Genomic DNA, 19,566 nt, shown 5'->3' on the forward strand with positions numbered 1-19,566 from the left:
ACCAACAGGCACATGAAAAAATGCTCAACATTAATCATTAGCAAACGGAAATCAACACCACCATGAAATACCACTTCATACCCACTAGGATGGCTATAATCAAAAAGATGAACAATTAACAAGTGCCGGGCAAGGATGCAGAGAAACTGGAACCCTCAAACATTCCTGGTGGAAATGTAAAATGTGCAGCTGTTCTAGCAGTTACTCAAGAAGTTAAACATATAACCCAGCAATCCCCCTCCTAGGTATATATCCAGAAAACTGAAAACATGTATGCAAACAAAAATTTGTACACAAATGTTCAGTGTTATTCATAATAGACAAAAAGTGGAAACCCAAATGTGCATCAACTGATGAACGGATAAACAAAATATGATATATCCATACAATGGAATATTATTCAGCCATAAAAAGAAATGAAATACTAATATATGCAACATCATGGATGAACCCTGAAAACTATGCTAAGTGAAAGAAAACAGACACAAAGGCCATATATTTGAGAATTCTATTTTTGTGAAATGTTCAGAATTGGCAAATCAATAAAAACAAACTAGATCTGTGGTTGCCAGAGGGCAAGAGAAATGTGAAGTGACTGCTAATGGGTACAGGATTTCTTTTTGAGGTGAAAATCTTCCAGATTTAGATGGCAGTGACAGTTGCACAACCTTCTGAATACACTAAAAATCACTAAATTGTACATTTTAAAAGAATGAATTTTATGGTGTGTGAACTGTGTCTCAATTTTAAAAAAAAAACACAAAAACAACAACAAAAAATGATGAAGGAAAAAAGCAATTGAAACTTACTTTCTCCATTCAGTAATGTTGTAGTTAAGGCCATATCCAAAAATTTTCAATCCCAACGTTTCAGCTAAACAAATAGCAGTAGCACTTCAAAAATGCATCTAATTCTGAGCCAGGAACCCAGGCACCAACTTTCTAATCTTTTTGGATTAAAATACAGCAAGCTGTCCTTGTTCATGGATTCAGTCACTGCCCACATTGCAGCCCTCGGCCTTCCTGTCTCCATGCTGTAAAGCACCAAGGAGTCAAAATAGCATCAACCTCACCCTCCTGGCCTGGGATATTCTAAAATGAATCAACAGCAAGCTGCCAATAAACTGTACTGATATATTTTAAACAAGTTTAAAATGTGTATTTGTATACATTTATCATTAAAACATATTTAACATTAACATATTTACCATTAACACAATGGTGTACACAACTGCACTTTAATAAGAGCTCATCTATAAATTCAAATGATCCAACTACCTTTGATCAGCTTAAGTGTTCAAACGCTTAAAATTCCTTAAAGTCATAATACAGTAGTCACATAGCTAAATAAACTGAAGTCTGTTTGTAGAAAAGAACACGCAGCAAAATAATATTTTCATAACGTCTGAAAAATGCAATTTGACCTTACCTCTCAATCACACTATGCGTAGACTAAGAGGTCCTTTCTTCTTGTGTCATACTGATACATACAACCCATAATCATGAATGAAACAGTATAAATCAGTTATCAGTCAGGAAGTTTACCACTCCGTCTCGCCTCATATCTCACCAATTTTTTCCTAAATATGTATTAGCTTAATTTTTAAAAAATAAATTTCAGGGGCACCTGGTGGCTCGGCCAGTTAAGCGTCTTGCATTTGGCTCAAGTCATGATCCCAGGGTCCTGGGATAGAGCCCCTTCACCGTCTCCATCTCAGTCTCAGGGCTCCCTGCTCCACAGGGAGTCTGCTTCTCCCTCTCCTTCTACCCCCCCACTCATTCATGCTCTCTCTTGCACGCATGCACAATCTCTCTCAAATAAATAAAATCTTTAAAAAACAAAAGAAAAAGAAAGAAAGAAAGAGAGGGAGAGAGAGAAAGAAAGAAAAAGAAAGAAAAGAAAAAAGAAAGGAAAGAAAGAAAGAAAAGAAAGAAAAAAAAAGAAAAGAAAGAAAGAAAGATTGATTGATTTCAGGGGCGCCTGGCTGGCTCAGTCAATACAGCATGTGACTCTTGATCTCAGGGTCAGGAGTTCAAGCCCCATGATGGGTGTGGAGCCTACTTTATTAATGAATTAATTAATTTCATCACCTCCCAGATGATTGGTTCCCTTTTACCCCATGCTAAACTGTACCCCCTTAAAAAAAGAGTGGGGGAGGAAAGGAGGAAGAATATTTAGTGTCTTTTCAGTGACATAGACATACTTCAAAAAGATATCACACTCAATTGGAAAAACTTTGGAAAAGATATCTGAGTATTTACAGGGATAAAAAGTCCAGACTAAATAAAAGGGACTTCTCTTCATAGAAAAACAAAAGCTTACACAAGAGGATTAAATCTATAAATTTAAGTACAATACCAAGACAGATCAGGTAAGTGCAATCCTCTCCACCAGAACCTACGGACTCTAAGAACAAAATAGCTCTTCAAACCTAAATTGGTAGTTCAAGTTTGTTTTTAAGTCTAATATAAACTCTTAAATTATTACTGGAAAAGAATCAATAGAAACCGAAATCATAAACAGATTCAAGAAAAGTTTAATTCCCAATTACTGGATCCTTGGATCATTAACAGAAGTTAATTTCTGGTACTCATGAAATGTAATTATGGTGCTTTTTCACAAAAGGTATTTTAGTACCACACTGAGCCAGAACGTTGCTGAGATGTACAACATGTCTCAAAAAGCATTATTTAAATTCTTCTAGCATTTTAAGCAGCAGAGAAATCCCAATGATCACCTTACTTGACCACTCTTTGCAGCATGACCCTACTTGCCACTTCCTCACTAACCTACCCCCTCTTGGTTTTGGTGGCCCTACCCTCACCTAATTTTTCCTATCTCTGTTGATCCATCTCTATCTCAAACTCCTCTTATTCTATTTGTGTTTATCAGGGCTGAGCTATCTTCTCACTCCTAACAACTGGATCTCAAAAGGAAAGTTATACACAGGGGTAGTTAGCCAAAGGACAGAGGGGGAAAAAAAAAAAGAACTGCCCAGATCCCACCCTGGACACACTATACTGGAGCTGGGGGAAGCAGCATTAATGTGTTTTTTAGAAAAGGTTACCAAAGTGATTCTGACAACCCCATCTCTATTCCCAAGGGAACCACTGGTCTAACAGCACTTTCTATGTGATCCTGCCAGCTGCACTGGCTTCAGTTATGACCTATGCACCTATGTGTCACCCTAAATGGTGTAGCTGTGGCTCATCCTCCCTCCTAACCCTCAGACACCTACGTTACTCCACAGATAGTCCATAAGCCCTACAATTCAACATACCTGATGCCATTTTTATAGTACAGTAATAACAACAATATCATCAAGAAGTGACTAGAAAACCTGGTAAAATTGAATTTAGTATATGCACCTATTGGAATACCGTGCCGCCATTTAAAAAAAAAAAAGGTAGAGTGCAGTCACTCTGGAAGACAGTATGGAGGTTCCTCAAAAAGCTAAAAATCGAGCTACCCTATGACCAAGCAATTGCATTACTAGGTATGTATCCAAAGGATACAAACACAGTGATTTGAAGGGAAACATGCACCACAATGTTTATAGCAACAATGTCCACAATAGCCAAAATATGGAAAGAACCCAGATGTCCATCAACAGATGAATGGATAAAGATGTGGTGTGTATATATACAATGGAATATTACTCAGCCATCAAAAAGAATGAAATCATGCCATTTGCGACAACATGGATGGAACTAGAGGGTATCACGCTAAGCAAAATAAGTCAGAGAAAAGCAAATATCATCTGATCTCACTCATATGTTTAAGAACCAAAACGAATGAACATAGGGGAAGCAAAAGAAAAATAAGATGAAACAGAGAGGGAGACAAACCATAAGAGACTCTTAACTTTAGGAAACAAACTAAGGGTTGCTGGAGGGGAGGTGGGGGGAGATGGGGTGAGTGGGTGATGGACATTGGTTAAGCCTCTGCCTTCAGCTCAGGTCATGATCCCAGGATTCTGGGATCGAGGCCTGCATTGGGCTCTTTGCTCAGCAGGCAGCCTGCTTCTCCCTCTGCCTATTTGATGGAATGAGCACTGAGTGTTATACGCAACTGAAGAATCACTAAAGTCTACCTCAGAAACTAGTAATCACTAAATGTTAAATTGAATTTAAATAAAATAAAAAGGTAGAAATATGTTAACTTGAAAAGAACTCTAAAATACAGTTAAGTAGAAAAACCAATGTACAAAATACAGTGTAGTGTGCTATACTTGTGTTAGAAAAAAGAATAAATGCGGTATATGCACAGGAAACTTCTGGAAGTATACTCAAAAAACTTAGCCATGATTCTCACTAGATGGAACTCTGGGTATGGTATAGAAGGGAGACCTCACTTTCACTGCGTTTGAATTTTCTATCATATGAATGCATTCCTTTTGTAATTACAAAAAAGAACAAATTAAAAGATATGGCAAAACTATATAGGAAAATTTACATGCTATCTGAAAAAGGACTTGTATCCAGAATATATAAAGAACTCCTACAAATGAATTTAAAAAAAAAAAAAAGACAACCCAATAGGAAAAAAAGCAAAAGGTTTGAATAAAAACCTCACAACAAAGTTCAGCCAAACCGCCAACAAAGAAAGTTGCTCAACTTCATTAGTCATCAAGGAAATGCAAATTAAAACCACAACCAAAATGAAAGACAGTCAGTATGAAGTACTGACAAAGAAGTGGAATAACCAGAACTCATATCCTGGGTAGGAGTATAAACTGATAAAACCACTCCAGAAAACTGGCAGCATCTACTAAATCTAAACACATATATACTACACACACACACACACACACACATTTATAACCCAACAATTCTACTGCCGGGTATATACCCAAAGAGAAATGAGTGCTTATGTCCACCAAAGACACATGCAAAAATGTTCATAGCCACATTATTCATAATATCCCCAAACCAAAAAGCTCCAAAAAGTAGAAAGGATAAATTATGCTATCATACAATGGAATACCACAAACCAATGAAAAATCATTACCTCTCTACACAAATGTAGATGAATCTTACAGTCATAATACTGAGGGGGAAAAGTCACATATAAAAAAGAAATACTGTATAATTCCCATTACAAAGAATTAAAATGCAGGCAAAACTAATCTATGGTGATAAAGGTCAGAAAAGGTTGGGGGTATCACCTGGGATAGGGAATAAGGAGACTCCTGGTGGGATGTTGGAAATGCACTATGTGTCGATCTGGGTAGGTGGTGGTTATATACTTAACGTACACGTGAAAAGAATCATCAAGCTGTACATAAAAATTCAAGAAGAGAATGAGAATACAAGTCAAAGACTGGGAGAACATTTTTCCAAAAGACGTATCCGATGATCAGATTGTTATCCAATATACACAAAGAACTCTTAAAACACAGTAAGAAAACAAACCCAATTAAAAAATAGGCAAAAGACCTGAACAGACACCTCACCAAAGAAGATGTACAGATGGCAAATAATCATCTTGAAAAGATGCTCAACATCATGTATCATTAATGAGTTGCAAATTAATGAAATACCACTACATATCTTTAGAATGGCCAAAATTCAAAACACTGACAACAAATGCTGGTAAGCATGTGAAGGAACAGACACATTCATTCACTGCTGCTGGTGGGAATGCAAAATAGTACAATCACTCTGGAAAATAGTTTTCGCAGTTTCTTACAAACTAAACACAGTCTTAACATAATCCAGTAATCACATTCCTTGGTTTTCCCAAGCTGAAACCACGTCCACACAAAAACCTGAACATGAATGTTAAAGGCAGCTTTATTCATAACTGCCAAAACTTGGAAGCAATCAGGATGTCCTTCAGTACGGGGCGCCTGGGTGGTTCAGTCGTTAAACCGTCTGCCTTCAGCTCAGGTCATGATCCCAGGGTCCTGGGATCGAGCCCCGCGTCGGGCTCCCTGCTCAGCAGGAAGCCTGCTTCTCCCTCTGCCTCTGCCTGCAGCTCCGCCTGCTTGCGCTCTGTCAAATAAATAAAATCTTCACAAAAAAAAGATGTCCTTCAGTAGGTGAATGAATAAACAAACCGTGGCACATCCAAATAAGGGAATATCATTTGGTGCTAAAAAGAAGTGAGCTATCAGGCCATGAAGTCATGGAGTAAACTGAAATGCGTATTATGAAGTGAAAGAAGCCAATCTGAAAAGGCTACATACTCCAACCATATGACATTCTGGAAAAGGCAAAACTATGGAGACAGTAAAAATATCAGTGATTGCTCGGGGGTGGGGATATGAATAGACATAGCACAGAGAATTTTTAGGACAGTGAAACCATTCTGTATGATACTATAATGATAAATATATGTCATCATACATTTGTCAAAACTCACAGAATACACAGGAGTGAACTCTAATGTAAACTATCGACTTCTGAGTGTCAATGAGGGTTCACGGACAATTAAAAGTACCTCTCGTGGGGGATGCTGACCGTAAGGGAGATGGGGGGGCGGTGACGGGATAGAAGGGAACTCTCTGTACCTCCTGTTCACTTTTGCTGTGAATCTAAAATTGCTCTAAAACAATATTTTTAATTCATCGAAGCATACACTTGAGTGCAGTAAACTAAATTATGTTTCAATAAAAAAGTAGAAAAAGAGATCTAAGAAGAAAAAAATTGGGGGCGCCTGGGTGTCTCAGCCGTTAAGCAGCTGCCTTCAGCCCAGGTCACGATCCTGCGGTCCTGGGATCAAGCCCCGCATCGGGCTCCCTGCTCCGCAGAAGCCTGCTTCTCCCTCTGCCTGCCGCGCCCCCTGCTTGTGTGCTCACGCTCGCTCACTCTCTCTGACAAATAAATCTTAAAAAAAAAAAAAAAAGAAGAAATATTTAAGGTAATCTATGGCGTTAGAAGTCAGGATAGTGATTACCCTTGAGCAGAATGAGCTGGTGACTGGAGAAGATACAAGTGGGGCCTCCTGGGGAATAAGAATGCTATGTCTTGATATAGGTGCTGGTTACCTGCAGGTATATTCACTTTGCAAAAATTCATTTCACTATATACTTTAGATGTATGCACTTTCACTATACATATTACAATTCAATCAAAAAGTTTACATTAAAAAAGTGTACAATGAAAGCACAGACATGCCATCTAATTCACCAAAAAATATGTTCAATCTGTCTAAAACGAATCTTCTCTTCCCCATAAGTCACTCATCTTCCAGACAGAATCTCTTCAACTTAAGAAATTCCAAAGTATAAACTTTTTTCTACCAAATAAAATTCTGCACATCACTGACAAACGGCATTAATCACTGTATCTACAATTTCACTTTCAATTTAGGAATAAATGCATTCACAAACAACCTTTCAAAATCTAGCCAGCTTCTAAGTAGAACTTCTATACCCACCACATATGACTGACACCATCTTTCATCCAGTTGCACATGTCAGAAATCTTGCTGCCTCTCTTCTCCTTTCCACCTTCCCATACCTCATCCAATCCGTCTCTGCTCTTAAGAGTCAAGCCCTCTCTTCAGTCCTCACCAACTCAGTGCTATGGACTGAAATGTCTGTGTCCCCCCAAAATTCACACATTGAATGCCCAATGTGATGGTGTTTGGAGTTGAGACCTTTGGGAGGTGATTAGACCATAAGGGCACTGCCCTCATGAATGAGATTAGTGCCCTTAGAAAAGAGGCTGGAGAGATCCCTTACCCCTTCCACCCCCATGAGGTTACAGTCAGAACACAGCATAATCAATGAGGAAGCAGACTCTCACACCAGACTCACGGATTCTGGTGTGAGAGTCTGGTGTGAGAGTGCCTTGATCTTGGATTTCCAGCCTCCAGAACTATGAGAAACAAATTTTTGCTGTTTATAAGCCACCCAGGCTGTGGTATTTTGTTGTAACAGCCTGAATGAACTAAAATATCCAGATTTCAGCCTATATTCATTCTTAGCTTTCCTACTCAGAGTTCCTTTACCTTGGGTCCACAGACCCCATAGTATATAGATAGAAGTATATTTAGATGTAAGTGGTTTCCTTCATAATCGTAGGTGTTTTATTTTATGCATTATTCCCGAAAAGAGGTCCATGGTCTTCATCAAACTGTCAAAGGGATCCATGGCCCAAAAAGGTTTAAATGATCTAACTGGACTCTGCTTCCAAGCTTATACTCTCCAATTCTCCTCCACACTGCTGCCAGGTATTTTTTGAAACATAAATATCATCTGTCATCCATCCTTAAAATCCTTAAATGGTCCCAAATGCTTCCAGGATAAAATCTAAAAACAGCATAGCAATCAAGTATGCTCATAACTGACCCCTGCTCATCTCCTCAGCTTCATCTTGCCTCTTGCCATACACTGCTGCTAACATACTGAGCTGTATCTGCAATTCTCTGAATTTGCCATGCCTTCTCACTCCTCTCTGCCTTTGCACAAGCTGCTCCCCCTGCCTTTTATACCCAGCTTAAGCACCATCTCCTCAGAGAAGCCCTCCTGGCCATCCTCCACTCCCAGTCTCAGTAAGATGCCCTGTCAGTGCTCACATCACTCTGTGCTGATCCCTCCAAGGCAATTTCCTCAGGGTGTTTGGTCAGTTTATTGGTCTGCCTCCCCTTCTACACTGTAAGCTTTCCTAGGGCAGAAGCCAAAGCAGGGTATATCATGCCTAACAGAGCTCAAGACCACAACAGAGTACTCAACAAATGCTTACTGAACAAGAGATTAGTCTTGGAAAAAGCCAAACTGGACAAACGCTGGTCTGAAACCTCATCAACTAATTAGGTGGCACTGATCTGGAGACTGCCATTAGCGCAAATTGCCCAGTTGAGGTAAGATAGTTCTGCATCTACTAATCTACCACCAATGTTCCTTCACTCAAGGCTGGGAAGTTAGCCTTTAGTAAATGTAATTACCATGGTCAGGCAATGCGCCAAAGGCTTGACAGGCATTAGAGCTCACTAAACCTCAAAGCAACTCTAAGATATTCTTTTTTATTATTATTTTGAAGATAAAGAGGCAGAGAGGTAAACTACCCAAAGTCAAGCATAAAATTTCCAAGTCAGGTTTTAAACTCAGGATTCCGATTCCAAAGCCCATGCCTAGCCGCTGAACTCGGTTGGTTTTCTGGAGATAAGAGATCAGCATGCCCTTGGGAAGAGCCTGGATTGGATGAGAGGCGACCTTTCATTAGCCAGTCAGCAAATAGAAAGGTCTTATTCCCCAGGCAGCACTACTATTAAATTCTTTAACATTTAATGTAACCTCCCCCTGTAAGTATTAGTTGCAAAATCTAGAGGGGCTTATGAGATTTGTTTTTCCAAGAACAGTAAGTAAAGCTAGTGAACAGCAAGTAAAAATGGGTGAAACTCTGTTGAACTCTCCATCGGACTCTCCATCGGGATTGAGAAGGGAGAAGAAAAATCCATCTCACAGATAGAGTTGGTTGTGGCAATACCAATAAGGGAAAGAAGGTAGATGGAGTCTCCACAGCCTGCTACAAAGAGACACCACGAAACACCATCCTTTAACTGGCTGAAAAGGTGTCTTTGAGCTTAGAAAAAGAAAGAGCCCAGGGGGTTCTAAGAGATGGAACACCAATCTGCTGAAAGCTGCTGCATTTCCACTAAACTTTAGCTTGGAATGTGCACCACAGCTCCTATTCTATGATCTTTAGCACTTCCCTGCAAGAACCCAGGGGACTCACACCCTGCACTTCTAGAGAAGACAGCGTGTTCTTTAATCCCACCCACCACCTGTTCACATTCGTTTCTCTAGCCCTTACAGATGCAGCCACCTCTCATATTTTGATTAGAAAGTGGTGACCACAAGGGGCACCTGGGTGGCTCAGTCGTTAGGCGTCTGCCTTCGGCTCAGGTCATGATCCCAGGGTCCTGGGATTGAGCCCCGCATCGGGCTCCCTGCTCCGTGGGAAGCCTGCTTCTCCGGCTCCCACTCTCACTGCTTGTGTTCCCTCTCTCGCTGTGTCTCTCTCTGTCAAATAAATAAATAAAATCTTTAAAAAAAAAAAGAAAGTGGTGACCACAAAGCATCTTCATTCCTAATTACCACCACTCCACTTCCATCTACATTTCCCCATCTTCATCCCCCTCACACTCCAGTCTTCCCCTTGACCACCTTCTGTGTCCTTCCTCTTCCAACTCACCCTCAAATCTAGTTGATACAGACCTGTCCAGTGACTTTTTTGCACCCCAAATTTAAAGGCAAAACCAACACAGTCCATTCTTCCTAGTTCCTAACTCCAACCAAAACAACATACAACGTAACTAGTGAAAACTATTCAGGTAAACCTAGGGAGCATTCAACTAGAATACCTCCCTAGTCACTAGGCAGTTTAAAACCAAGGGTAAGAAAATGGAGTCTTTAGGGACATACACTTCTATTCAATAGAACAGGTTTTTCAATAGAACTGTGGCTATCATTTTCTAAACTAATCCATACTGATACTGAGATTATAAGCCCCTAAAGACACCCAAGTATATACCATGCCATCTCCATACTTTCCCTCAAGATTGTATCTTTATAATTTAAGTCACAGCAACTATTCCCTGATTATATCCTGCCCAATATGCAATGAAGAAAAAGATTAGCCTTACAAATAAAATGCACTGTTTGAGCACCTCTCACTGGCAGTGGGGGGAAGAGTGCGTGACAGATGACAGGGAGAGCTAATTAACAGTGACCTATCCACAGAAACAGGGAATATAGGCCTCAAAGATTATATGAACATCCCCCCAAATCAACAAAAGAATAAAACAAAAGTTCCCCTAAGCAAACATTTCTACAGATCAACATCAAGAACACTCCTTTATTTTTAAAGGTGAGTAGCACAGCTTTGTGTTACATTAAAAGAGAAAGACAAACTACATAAAATCATGTAAAGTCATATACTGTGAAGATTTTATATACACATGCAAAGTTTCATATGCAAACATACACAGACTTGAAAAACCTGGTTTTCTAGATTTCGGTGGCAACCGAAGAAGAAAACAAGTAATACCATCCATTCCTTCCCAGGTGCAAAAACCTAGAAATCGTAAATCTAGAACACAACTCACACTGAAATATATCATACCTTCTCCCACCTCCAGTTTATTTTTTATTATTTTTTGCTGGTTAATATATTTCTGGACAGTTTAAATATGATTGTATTATTTAATACAACAGAGCCTGTCTGCAAATTAGAAACACAAAATGCTGTGGTGTGGTCTCCTCTCATCCCTCCCACCAACCACCCACAGCCAGGGTGATAGCAAGCTCCCAGGACATTCTTCTGCCCTAATCACACCTGCCTACAATACAGGACATCTGGTACTGTTGAATGAATAGATGCACCTTCTTCCCACTGCATTCTTCCTTCCTCTGGTCAACAGCTGCAGCCACAACTCCAGATGTCCAGCACTGTTTGCAGCTCTGTCCCCGAGCCTCAGGAATGACATGGCGTTTTCTTTCAATTTGTACCATTCCCTCAGCCTGGTGCATCACAGTAGTTTTGCCCACTGCTGCTGGATATTTCAATTCATTCCACCTTCTTCTGTACATGGGAACTTGAATTTACCAGAAAATCCAATGCACTTATCCCCAATCACATATCAAAAGCTTCCCTATCAGATTTACATTTGTAAAAACAAATATTCCTCCACAAGAGTCACAGTCCAAAGGTGAATACCTTCAAAAAGTCTCTCACTAAAGAGAAAAAAAAAAACTGATTCTCCATTAGTCCAATACCTCCCTGTATAGGTCTCTGAGGTTGCCAGTTTAAGAATGCTAAGAGCAAAGATGATTGACTTAAAAGCTAACATAAAAAAAAAAAAACTGTTCAAATTATGGACTTACTTGTACTGACATTTTAATTCCCAAACTGATCAAAGGAACACTTCCCAGTAATCTGAATTAACAATAGCATTGCTTCCCCCAATAGAAATAAAATGTTAGAGCTGCAAAGAAACTTAGAGCTAAATTAGACAAGTCCCTCATTTTCAAAAGACAAGAAAACAGGGGTCTGAAGAACTCACAAGAAAATAGGCTTGAAAATGTCAATTATATCTCAAAAAAGCTGAAAAGAGAAAAAAACAGGCTTGAAAATCCTGGTTGTCTATCAGGTCAATGTTCTAGAAGAGCACTGTCCCAAAGAACTTTCTGGAAGGATGAAGTGTTCTATGTCTGTATTCCCCAATAGGGTAGCTACTGAGCTGTGAATACTTAAAATGTAGCTAGTATAACTCAAGAACTGAATTTTTTATTTAATTACTATGAATTATAAGTCGCTATATGTAGCTAGTGGCTACCATAATGCCTAGCACAATTCTAGAATATGTTCTTAGATTCTGATTTTTAAAACAAAGTTGCTTAACCTCTCTTCTGCATTTAACACATACAGTAAATTTCTTCTTCATGTCTAAAACATCTCATTCAGCAACCTAATCTTGTTACATAGGGACCCAGTCCACCGCAGGATCAGCCTGTTTCTCAAAGCCCCTAGCAGAACTGAGTGACAATTATGTCATCCACCCGTTTGGAATGAAGTCCCTCTTTTACAAACTGCTCTGATACAAGTCCCACACACCCAACAAGCCTGAATATGGATGATTTTTGAAGTGTCTCATTAAAATTATACCAGTGTTGGGTTGTGACCAGTCACTTCCTACACGTGGCATTGTACCAAACTTTACCTTTCTTCAAAAAGAAAAAAAGAATTTTAACCTCGATCTTTATGATTATAGGATTCTGAAACTTTGTATCAGTTTGCACACACACAACCTCTTTATGATCTAATAAAAATCCAAAATTATATTAGTTCTCACAGTCTTAGTATTCTGTTCTCAGTAAATACATTTAACATGCTGGGTTCTTTTTTTTTTTTAAGATTTTATTTATTTATTTGACAGAGAGACACACAGCGAGAGAGGGAACACAAGCAGGGGGAGTGGAGGAGGGAGAAGCAGGCTTCCCAGCGAGCAGGGAGCCCGATGCGGGGCTCGATCCCAGGACCCTGGGATCATGACCTGAGCCGAAGGCAGGCGCTTAACAACAGAACCACCCAGGCGTCCCTGGGTTCTTTTCTTAAGGACTTTATTCATTTCGAAAGGTTCTTAGCCTGGGGCGCCTAGGCGTTGCAGTCAGTTAAGCAAGTGTCCTACTCTTGGTTTCAGCTCCACCGGGATCTCAGGGTCATGAGATAGGGCCCTGTGTCGGACTCTACTCTCATCGCAGAGTCGGCTTGAAATTTTCTCCTCTCCCTCTGCCCCTCCCGCTCATGCTCATGCTCGAGCTCTCCTCCTGCATGTACTCGCTCTCCTTCTCTCTCTCCCTCACGCCCTAAAATAAATTTTTAAATCTTTAAAAAAAAAAGATTCTTAGCTCTCTGATTTTTCGACCTAGGAAAAGGTTAGTCTATGAGAACTAATGTTAACTTTAATACCATTGAGGATTAAGAAGAGATTTAATTAGTCAAAACTTTTAGGTACGACTTAAAGTACTGAGTTCTCTTTTTTAGGTAGGAGGACAGTAAATGGGAGAAAAGAATACCGAAAGGCCTGTATGTCCTGTATGTTAACTGGATCTAACTCTAAAAAGCTGTTGCCTCAAGCTAGTGTAAACAAAGACCATGTTTCCTTAAAAAAAAAAAAACCTCTGTGTTCTGTCACATCAAAGGGACAAATTTTATGTTTTCTCAATACCCAAATGTAATCAGGAAAACAGAGCAAGTAGATAAACGTACTGACAGTGAATATATCATTATATCATGTCACATCTTCAGGTGCGCATAATACTCAAAAATGCAAAGTAAAACTGCACAAATGAGCTGTTTTGTTTTTAAGGGAATGTTTAAGGGGGCTTTATAATCAAGGGATAATTAGTGACATCACTGGAATAAACATTCTACTGATTATCTAGTAATTCATGCTGTATTCACTTGAACTTGAAAGCCCAGGTTAAGCTGGTTGAAGTGTCGCAACATGTTCTAACTGGGAGACTAAGGCTGAAGAATCCAGGGCCCTACACTGTTCAGAGCTAGGCACACTAGCCAGATGACTAATGAAGTGACAGAAACAGAGTTCTACATCAATTCCCAAGGCCTGGGCTCAGAGGGAGAAAAAAGAAAAAAACAGAGATTCTATTTAAGCTAACTAGTTAATACCTTGTGATTCCCAGAAGTAAAATGGAATAAAACAAATCATCTTATATTTCAATCAACCTTCTACTAGTAACCTCTTCAGGAATGGAATACAGTTTGTAAGAGGACTCGATCTCTGCCTAACCCCATTTTATTTAAAATACATCATTATCTAGCATATCTAGTTGGTGAATAAAACGATTCAACAGAATAGATCACAAAAAAATACTGGTATCTCCTTAAAGAAAATGTATCCGTGGGATATTTATTTTATGACACGATTCATTAAGAGCTTATTTTTTATCAAAAACAATGAATGGTTTACCAAATAAATTCCATATTTAAATACTCCATTATTCCCTAAATATGAGACTGCACATTTATGTATACTATACTTTAAAATTATGAAAGAGGGGTGCCTGGGTGGCTCAGTCGTTAGGCATCTGCCTTCGGCTCAGGTCATGATCCCAGGGTCCTGGGATCGAGCCCCGCATCGGGCTCCCTGCTCCACGGGAAGCCTGCTTCTCCCTCTCCCACCCCCTCTGCTTGTGTTCCCTCTCTCGCTGTGTCTCTCTCTGTCAAACAAATAAATAAAATCTTTAAAAACTAGGGCGCCTGGGTGGCTCAGTTGGTTAAGCGACTGCCTTCGGCTCAGGTCATGATCCTGGAGTCCCGGGATCGAGTCCCACATCAGGCTCCCTGCTCAGCAAAGAGTCTGCTTCTCCTTCTCACCCTTCTCCCTCTCATGCTCTCTGTCTCTCATTCTCTCTCTCAAATAAATAAATAAAATCTTAAAAAAAAAAAACTGTCTAAAATCTTTAAAAAATAAATAAAATTATGAAAGAAATAGTACTTCCCAAAATTTTCCGTATTACATTACAGTAGAGATGCTCTGCAATTGTAAAAGCAAAATATCAACAATTGGATTTTTACATTTAATAAGTAAAATTAGAAAAAAAAGTCCATCTTTCCCCATCCTATCTGATTATCCTTTTTTATTATTCTGCAATACTCAGTACATTAGCGTCTTAGTCTTCTTCCTCTTTTTTGGAATGTCTGCTCTTCCAAAAACTTTTGAAAATACCTCTGAATTTACATGTATTAGTACGTTTTTACTGTCTGAACAATTTAAAAGGTAGCTTCAATTAATAACACTTATACCTGTGTAGTTTAAAAGTGCTTTTGTTATGAGTATATTTCAACTAAAAAAAATACTATTTCACTTCAGATTTGACTATTACAAACTAGCATGTTTTTCGCATGATTACAGAATGCCTAAAAATGAGCCAAGAAAACGTTCACATTTCACTAAAAGTTTTAAGTACATATCTCAGAGAAAAAACTATTTATGATCACTGACTCTAAAAGCATTGTATACACCATGCAAACACCTTACAAATTTTTTTTAAGATTTTATTTATTTATTTGACAGAGAGAGACACAGTGAGAAAGGGAACACAAGCAGGGGGAGTGGGAGACGGAGAGGGAGAAGCAGGCTTCCCGCTGAGCAGGGAGCCTAATGCGGGGCTGGATCCCAGGACCCTGGGGTCCTAACCTGAGCCAAAGGCACAGGCTTAACGACTGAGCCACCCAGGCGCCCCACCGTACGACTTTTATAAAGAGGTAAATCTTCAACAATTTCCAAGGTAGCTATGCTTCCCAGTGGAGAAATGCTCTCTATAAAATAATAACTTAATTACTTGCACACAATTATACAATATAAACCAAGAGAAGGAAAAGTAGAAACTTTACTTGTTCAAGCACTCAACACACTTGCATTGTATGCTCCTCTTGTCATTCCATTTTCTAATTGCATTCCCACAAGCAAGACCTCACAGCTTTCCTATCTAACCCAGCCCCACTGACTGGTGTCCTGACTCAACAGCAGCCTAAGTCACTACAGAGCAGAGCAGTCCTAAGGAACTGCCTTCAGTCTACTGGTGCCAGAACATTCTGGTTAGAGGCTCCTCTGCAAAGGGCTGGGTGTGGGCCGTGGCTAGCTGACTTTATAGACGTACGGCTTCCACAGAATGCAATGCTGACTGAAGTTTTCAGATAACACACTCACCTTCATTTTCATCAAAGGAAAAGGCAAAAGATACCTCCTGAATGGCTTTCACAGCTACCTACTTCTCTCCATTCTCCCTGGCTACTACTACTACTCCAATCATCCCTACTCTGGGTTACTCCTCCTGACAAGACTTCTGAACCTCTGGCAACTCCCCACGAACATAAAAACATCACATTCAAACACACAATCATATCCACACACCCAGGCCACTCTCAACATCATCAAATCTTTCACGTTAAAGAAAATCACGTCACTACCTGCTCGAGGTTCTCCCATAGTTCCTTAGTGAACTCAAGATAAAAGTCCAAAGATTTAGGCATTGCCTATAGAGTCCTGCATCACCAACTTCTCTCACCATCTCTAGTGGACCCCCCCCCTCACAATCTACCAATCAACCCCAATGAACTTCTGGTTCCTCAAATGTGGAATGCTCTCTCTCACATCCAGGCCTTCATCCATGCTACTCCCTCCGCATGAAATAAACTCTATTTCCATTCTCTCCTAGCCTTCCTGCAGGCCTAAGCTGGTGTCACTTCCTCCAGGCTACGTTCCTCTACCTCCACCTCAATTAGGGTAAGTGCCCCTCCCATCGCACCCTATACCAATCCTAACACACTTTATTCTGTCCCTTTACTTTTCTATGCCCTCTGCCCCCAGAGGATGGGGCCAGTGCCCTTGTCCACCACTGTATTAGAGACACCCAATTATTTGTTGAATATATTCAAGTTTACTTAATGAACATAGCATGAATGTGGCCCATACAATAAGGGACAATGTTCAAAGCCAGTTATGATAAAACTAGGCAGCAGTATCATTACACTTTGGTATAAAATGCAAACTACACAGCTACCTACAAACTCCTTTAGAAAAATTTAAAGCATTACAACATTAAAAAAGAACTCTCTTCAACATAAAAATATTAGTTTTGTGCTCCCAACTCCTGTTAGGCAAACTGCAGTTCCTAAAAAGGGCCAAATTGAAAGTAACAAAAAAGCAGGCCTGACTGCTTATAGGTCAGGTATGGGATCAGTTTAACTATTCCTCCCTGCAACTATCAAACTTTCTTGGCATTATTCAGAACTCTGCTGGCTAAAAGTAAAAGGCTATTCCATTTCCTTAATTTCTCCATCTTGCTGTAAGTCTTTCAATAAGGGTTCCACTCATGATAATGGTCCCAAGGACATAAACGTTGCCAGGAAACAAGCCTCTGAAACAACCTGGGCATTAGTTGCCATTGGCAGCTACTTTCTTTGAGCCACATGTCTTCTTATGAGTTACAATCAGAGGCTTGTGACACCAGATTTTTCTAGGGCAGTAGACGGATATCATAAACGTGATGGTACCAAGCACTCTGGAGAGCTCACCAGCTCCACTCTAAACTCCCTGTAAGCAAAAGGCAAGTTATCCACCCTCTTAAGCCTCAACTTCCTCATCTATAAAGAGATAATGGTTCTACCTTCTAAGATTTCTGGGAATTAGATGACCTGTGAAAGCGCTTAGCAGACAACCCAATTATTAGGAAGACTATAAAACCTAAAATATTTTCACATCTTCAAAACCTGTGGTAATACCGTAACTTATTTTTGACTAACATCTTTCCACCAGGAATTTTTTGAGAAAGAAAAGGCAGAAAGATGCGAAAATGAGAATCTATTTCTTTGTTGCGAACAACACAGAAAACTACATTAAGATCCACTTTCTAATCTTTCTCTGCACTCCCCCAAATCAGACTTAATCTGTACCTCAACCATTCCTAACACCTGGGAGATAGCAAAAATAAAATACTTAAATACATCTTCCCAAGATGTTCTCGCCGAAATAATCATTTCCTTACTGCCTCTATGCACCTTGAAATCTACTATGTCTTATAGGAAAATTTAAAAAAAAAAAAAAGGAAAGAAAAAGGGGCTCAATCACAAAAGTCCTTCAAAGTCTCCGGTTTCTTTACAATACAATTAGAATCGTAAGTTAGGATGGAGGCACCTGTTAGGAAAGAGAGGTGGTAAATTCACGAAACTCCAAGCATTACAAGGACAATTTAAAATCTATATGTGGAAAAGTTGATTTCCCACCTCCTATTTCTTCACTCTAACACAGGATGGCCAAGTAATAATGCAGGCTGGCCGATGTGAATATTTTTATCATTTAAAAAAATGAGGAGAAAGGAATTTGAGCCAATTGAGCAAACTGGCTCTCACGTTCCCAAGCCAGGCTGACTTGAGTTTTATTTATTTTTTTTTTAAGACAAGGAAATTTTACAGATCTTCTGACACATGTTTTAAATAAAGGTGAGAGCTCTACAGTCTTATAACTTTACACTAGCCTGGATTCTGGGCTGGATTTTTAAAAAATGGGTGACGTGTGAACAGCTTCCTAAAAGCAAATAGGGCACTGGGATATAATTTAGGAAGTGATGATGCAAGTCTCTAGGGGACAGGGCGGGGGGGTGAAAAAGTCAGAGGAAATACCCTCCTGGTGCCTGGGCACCAACTCATACCAAGGCGGGGAGGGAGGGCTGGCCTCCACATGCCAAGGGAAAGGGACACCCCAGCTCCACCCGGAGGTGCCAACACCGCCCCCTCATCCCTCCCTGCTGCCCTGCCCCCCTCACCTGTGGCCCGGGTGGCCCCTGTTGGCCCAAACCTCAGGTAGGAGAGTCCCAGGGGGTGGCAGAGCACCCCGGACACGGCCTTCTCTGCCCACCTCCAGCTCCCTACCCAGCGCCCCTCCCCGAGATGCGGCCCCTGCCTCCTCCCAGTAGGCCCGGCTAGGGCCCAGCCCCCAGGGTTCCGGCCTCCCGCGGCCCCAAGGCCTGCACGGGCAGCCCCCGCGCCCGCGCCCGCGCCCCCGGCCCCCGCCCCCACCCGGCCGGACACTTACCCCCAGAAGCCGCAGGGACAGCGAGGCGGCAGGCTGGGCGCTTTGCTGCGCTCGCTCCCGGCGTCTCCCATGGTGCTCGGCGGCGGCGGAGCTCGGCGGCGGCAGCGGTGGCGGCGGCTGGGCCTGGGCCCCGCTCGAAGGAGGCGGAGGCGGCGGCGGCGGCGGCGGCGGCGGCGGCGACGGCGGCGGCGTCGGGGGGCTCGGGGCGGGGGGGAGGGGGAGGGAGCGGACGCGCGGGCGGGCGCGAGTCCGGGGCTCCGAGCCGGGATTCCAGGCCGGTCAGCTGGAGGCGGGCCGCACCACTCGGCCTGCAGAGACGGGGGGGGCCGGGGGAGGCGCGGAGAGGAGAGGGAGGGGAGCTGAGGAGGAGGGGCGTACGGGTGAACCCAGGACCGCGGGGGAGGAGGGAAGACCCGGCGCCCTCGGCAGCTCCCACCGCCGCTCGCAGCCAGAGCGATGTCCCGTGCGGCGGCGCTGGGAAGGACCTGAGGCCCCCGC

The 19,566-nt window shown here is 41.4% G+C and overlaps 1 protein-coding gene across 2 annotated transcripts in view; it reads right to left on the bottom strand.

Moving 5' to 3' along the window:
* ZFAND3 (zinc finger AN1-type containing 3) overlaps positions 1–19,233 on the bottom strand; it is a 330,031-nt gene extending 310,798 nt beyond the window's left edge. Inside the window, exon 1 of one of the 2 annotated variants that reach the window (XM_028120759.2) lies at positions 19,069–19,230. In XM_028120759.2, coding sequence (XP_027976560.1) covers positions 19,069–19,139 — 71 coding nt within the window. In that variant the 5' untranslated portion in view covers positions 19,140–19,230. Of the gene's footprint in view, positions 1–19,068 lie in introns of both variants that reach the window. The other variant, XM_028120760.2, reaches the window with a different exon arrangement.
* Between the last annotated feature and the right edge of the window lie 333 nt (positions 19,234–19,566).

Source organism: Eumetopias jubatus, unplaced genomic scaffold (assembly GCF_037043125.1).
Source record: "Eumetopias jubatus isolate StellerSeaLion01/CBP00866 unplaced genomic scaffold, mEumJub1_p1.0 scaffold_6, whole genome shotgun sequence".
NCBI lineage: Eukaryota > Metazoa > Chordata > Mammalia > Carnivora > Otariidae > Eumetopias > Eumetopias jubatus.